The following is a 5,557-nucleotide window of genomic DNA, read 5'->3' as shown; positions in this document are numbered from 1 at the left end:
ATGTCTATACTGAGGTAGTGTCTAACATAATGATGGTACATTTTCTTGTATGTGTGTAAGATGCACTATATGTGAGAGATGTATATATATCATGTGTCAGAATATGTATCACGCACTTGTATGATTACTATATGGCTGCCTTTACTTTTAGTGTTTTTTATTCTGTGGCAATTTCATACGTGCCCTTAAAACATCTTGATCACATCTATCCCCAGTCCTTCCTAGTTCCTCCCCGACACTCTGCAGGATATCCTCACCACCCACATTCATGCCCCTTCATTTACCCTCTGAGCCCAATTAGTGCTGCATGCTAGACTGTTGACAGGTCTTGTTGGCTTGATCGTGGCCAGGTCTCATGCAGGTGACCACAGTTGCTGTGAACTCGTCAGTGCCTCGGCCACGTCATGTCCAGAGCACAGCCTTTCTCCGCACTCCTCCATGCTCAGTCTTTCCGCCCCCTCTTCTGTGATGTTTCCTGAACCTTGTGGGGTCAGGGCAATTGATAGAGATGTCTTACTTGGGACTGAAAATGCAGTAGTCTCTTGTTTCTGCGTTGCTGTTCACTGCAGAGACACTTCTCTTGCTGGGGGTGAGAGACACTCAGATCTGAGTACAAATACAACATTTGGAAGCACTTTGACAACATGACCATTTAGGAAAACAACGGCAGAGGTTTTCTCCTAGAGTCTGTTATGTCTACTTGAACAAGTTGGGTTAAATTATCCATAAGGGAAGCATGACAACTTTGTCACTCCTTATTGCCAAATACTGAATAGTTTCTAGTTCTTGCTGTTATGAGTTACAATGTCCTACTGTGCATCCAGTAGCATCAGACCCTTCTTGACTCTACGTCCTGCTCTAAGTTTTGGAGAAGGGAGGAGTCATCTCAGCATCCCACCTGAAATGAGACAATGATATAGTTAAGTCCCTGGGACAGATGGATAAACGGTATATAGCAAGTTGCCTGACAGTTAGTAGCAAGCCCAGATTGCTCATTCTTCTGCCAGGTACTTGCGGATTTTTATTTCTGGAATTTTTCCTGAAATGTACTAGTGGTCCATATCAAAACATGGAGAAGTCCGCCCTCATGTACTTACTTATTTGATTCCAGTAATTGCCTGAAGCATACAGTTTGCCCATATTCCCAAGACTCATACTGCCCGGAACTAACGTTCATTTCTGGTGTGTGAGCATTTCTCAGGTGGAAACACCAAAAGGAAATGTTTAAGTACAAATATCAGGAGCTACCAAGTCTGAAATGCTGAGCTGTTGCTGCATCTCCTTCTAGATTTATCAACGATGCTGGTTGGTGTTCAAGAAAGCTTCAAGCAAGGGTCCAAAGAGACTGGAGAAGTTCTCAGACGAGCGTGCTGCGTACTTCAGGTGTTACCACAAGGTAAGAGCCTGTGGGTGCACCTTGCCAGACCTTGACTTGGGAGGAGGTAACTTGCACTTACTGGGCAAACATCTAAATTATTGACCCATGTTCTGAGCGTGTTTTTTATGTGAACAAAATATTGATAATGTAATACACTTACTGCTTATTTAAAAATGGTTAATGCCAGGCGGCAGTGGTGTACGCCTCTAATCCCAGCACTAGGGAGGCAGAGGCAGGCAGATCTCTGAGCTTGAGGCCAGCCTGGTCTACAGAAGTTAGTTCTAGGACAGGCTTCAAAGCTACAGAGAAACCCTATCTTGAAAAACAAAACAAAACAAAACAAAAATGTAAAACTGTTCCTGCGGTTCTTGGTCTTTTAAGGTTACCTTTCTTGGTTCTTGAGAAATTCATGCATACATCTAATGAATATGGTCATATCTGTTTACCGCTGTAATTGGAGGCATGAACCTGGGGGAGGAGGGCCTAAAAATGAGGTAGACTATAGTCTCAAGCAATAGCCAGCTTTATTCAGAGCATTGGAAAGCTTATACTCTGAGGGTTAATAGAATCACACGAGAAAGGTGTTCAATCACAAGGGCAAGCCACACATGGCAAAGATGTGTTTTCCATGGAGGCACATGAATAACAGCTGAAGTAAGCTCACATCTATCTGCTACACACGGGAGGAATGCAAAAGTCCTTTTCAAGAGCAATTCTGTGTTTTGAAGACACTGAAGCTGCAAGACTCTTGTGTTGTTTTCTTGATGTTTTCTCACAAGCACTCAGAATATTACAGGACTACATTCCTGGACTGATAATATGCACCCCCTATTTCCTCATCCACTTTCCCTCAAGTCACCCCTAACATGTTCCCCTTCATCCAACTTCACATCTTTCTTTCTTTCTTCCTTCCTCCCTCCCTCCCTCTCTCCCTCCCTCCCTCCCTCTCTTCCTCCCTCCCTCCCCCCCCTCTCTCTCCTAATCCACCAAATCCAATTAATGCTGCCAATATGTACATGGTGTGGGAACATCCCCTAGAACATAGATAACTGGGCATGGGTCTCTATGCGTTTTAGAATTTTATGTAAAACCAGTAATCATCAGTACTGAAAGCTGGTTAGGTGGATGAAAGAAACAGGCTTTCTTTTTTGTGCAGTTCTTATATAGGTCCTGTGCTGTCTTCCTTGTGCATGTTTAGTTTATATAAATAGGGAATACAGTGGAGTGCCACTGACCCCTTGTATACTCTCTAAAGCCAAGCTCTGTGGTACCATTCTAAACTACTGGTACCCAACCAAGTGTTTCCAGATTTATTTGTTGCATGCCAATTTGCCCAAAAAACAATGCCAAAGGCATGACTTGATTTATTTACTCGGGAGATCTTACCTTCCAAGATAGCTTCAGGTATCCAAAGTGGTATTTGGTTCATAATTTGGACAAAGACTATAGACCTCAGTTCTCTGTTGAAAGTGTGGTTGTCCTCAGCTTGTCTTGAGACTTTCTCTGCACTCCCCTCTTCTCCAAGATTCCTTGTGATCTTTGTCAAAAGAATTCCAATGAGTCGGAGTATATTACAAAAGACAGATGTGATTTATGACAGAGTGCAGTGAAAAGCTATCAAGGGGCAATAGTAGGAAGCGGGCCAGAGGGACCACTGTGATGGCTTACATCATAGGCAGGGTTTATACTATTCCAAAAGCCTCCAGAACCATCAGCGTTCCCCGAGGGATACTTCCCTATACGGGGGATTAGATTGTCAGCTGCAGATGGACAACTAACCCTTAAGAGAGAGACACTGGCCTGTCTTTGCTCTTTACTGTAAAGCCTCTGCTAGCCGGTATTCCTGTGACCTTTTCCATCATTATGGAAGTCATGTCTCTAGGGCAAACTCCCCTTCTGTTGACCGTGATCAGAGGTCTGTAATTTCAATTCCTGGTTTCCTAAGATGTTGATTAGGAGGAGTGGAGGTGTGTACCCCCACAGACTTTTATATCTGTCAGTGTCTGTTACCTAGGGATTGCCTCAGAACCTCAGCCAGGTTCTGCTTTATAATTCAACAGATATCTGTCCTATCTGATCATTGTATGTGACCACCCTTGCCCTTCTATCCTTCCTTGTGTGTATAAAGCTCCAAGTATTTCCAGGAATAATTCATTCTTTATGAGCCCCTACACTACCCTTCTGGGTATAGGAAAATTTAAGAGAATGAGACTAATAGGATGTATTTTTTTTTCCGGAAGGCATGAGTGCACCTAACAGAAGGAGACACATATACACCACTCTGTAGGGACCTTCCCAATCCTGTCCATCAGCGCATGGTGAAAGCTCTGTGTTTGAAGTATGTGGATATTCCAGATACTTCCCACAGCCACTGCTGACACTTCTGGGGACCAAGTGGCTAAACCAGTGGAGTCTGACACCACTTCCCTTAGCCAATTCTTACAGCAGCTTGTAGGATCTCAGCATTTGCCTTCCCATGGTCTGTGCAGCCTCCTACGTCAGTTTGTGCAATCTCATCTTCTGGTGCTCCCAGGGTCCTTGGGTCCTGATGTCTTCACACATCTCTATGTCTGTGCTTTCCCTTTTCCCCGCAAGTCTGTTATTCCCACACAGCCCACTTCTTTACTTGGTTCAGGCATTATTCAAATATCTTGTAGGTGATAGTTCTCCTTAACCCGTTTATTTAGGGAATCCCACCATGGCAGCACTCCTGTCTGGTTCTTCTTTCCCCATTTCATTAACGCTACTGTGATGTTCCTCACTTGGTGCTTCCCCCTCCCACACAAACCAAGATCCACAGCGACAGCAGGCTTTGTGTGGATGATTGCAGGCGCAGGAGGGCATGAGTCTCAGTTATTAGTTTCTAAGAAAGGACAGGCAACTTAGTACTTTTTAAGTGTTAAGGAAAAGAATGATCAAAAGAAGCATCTGAAGCCAGGAAAAGGAATTTTGATTTGGAGGACATGGTGATGGGACCAGAAAATTTCAGGACTTGGAAGTTTTAGAATGGATTTGAGCTCCACGTCCTTGGGCTAAAAAGGGTCCCTTGAGCATGACAGGGGATAGGGAGGCTGAGGACATACTCACTTGCCCTACTTTGGACTTCTACCTGCTGGCATATGATTTAGTGTGCAAATCTTTGGGGACTGGGGTAAGCTGAGTTCTCTTTCATCTATAATCATCATTAACCCAAGTTCAAAGCCTGGCACCAAGGAGGAATTATCTCCATTAAGCCTCCAAGCCCTTGCTGACTTACTGTTGCCCATTCTTTCTCTTTACTCTTTCAGATCTGATGTGTTTAATATTTATCTCTTGAGGGCATATAAGTAATTCTGAGACATGCATTTTTTATCTAATTTATGAATCCCAATAAAAAAAAAAAACCAAAGTTCCGCGTAGCACCCCGTGACCAGATTTCAGAATCTATTCCGATATAAAAAGGTCTCTAAGCGACAGCAGCAAGTATGTGTTGTGCTCTTTGATCCACACGGACACGGCATGGAGTCTGGTAGGACAACTCTGGTGTTTGCGAGTGTGCCTTTCCCTGTCTAGAATGTTATTTCTTAAAATGCCAGAGTCGAATGTTTGAATCCTTTTGGAGTTTGAACATAAAAGTTGACTGTAGAATTTTAAACCTTAGCGCATGCTTCACTGAGCGCATAGCTGAAGGTGTTAACGGAAAAGAAATGTATGACTACAAGACACACAGGGAAGAAATCATCTTTCATGTCTTAGCCTCCTTCCTGAAGTTCCCCTCAAGCATCCCGAGCTGCCAGAGATGCCATGAAATTGATTAACTGTAATTGTGACAATGTGAAGACTCCAGTGGCTTTAGACGGGGCCCCTGTGCTGCTGCTGAAATGCCAACTCCCTGTCTTTATTCAGGAAGGAAAGTGGATGGCATTGGGCAGAAGGACACGGTTTCTTTCCATGCTCCACTTTGTGGAAAGTGGGGAGTGACCAGGACAGACCAAGGGTGGAAGGGACAGGTCGTCTGCTTGTTTGGGAGGCCTGGATCCTGTTCTGGCTTTGCCTCTCTGTCTGCCATGCTGTACATCTCTTATGTAGTTGTTAGCCTCTCCTTCCCCTCCCCTCCCCCTTAGCCCTCCGATCCCTACTTCCCCTCCTACCTCTCATTCTCCTCTCCTGCTCTCCCTCCCTCCCTCCCTCCCTCCCCCC

At 44.5% G+C, this 5,557-nt stretch overlaps 1 protein-coding gene across 1 annotated transcript in view; it reads left to right on the top strand.

The window, feature by feature from the left end:
- The window catches only part of Dok5 (docking protein 5), a 147,959-nt gene that overhangs the window by 65,150 nt on the left and 77,252 nt on the right, over positions 1–5,557 (top strand). The window contains exon 2 of the mRNA XM_005362822.2: positions 1,289–1,396. Within this exon, the coding sequence (XP_005362879.1) occupies positions 1,289–1,396 (108 nt within the window). The remainder of the gene's footprint in view (positions 1–1,288; positions 1,397–5,557) is intronic.

Source organism: Microtus ochrogaster, linkage group LG8 (assembly GCF_000317375.1).
Source record: "Microtus ochrogaster isolate Prairie Vole_2 linkage group LG8, MicOch1.0, whole genome shotgun sequence".
NCBI lineage: Eukaryota > Metazoa > Chordata > Mammalia > Rodentia > Cricetidae > Microtus > Microtus ochrogaster.
The sequence above is the reverse complement of the archived record's forward strand: the minus strand, read 5'-3'. Positions and strand labels throughout refer to the sequence as shown.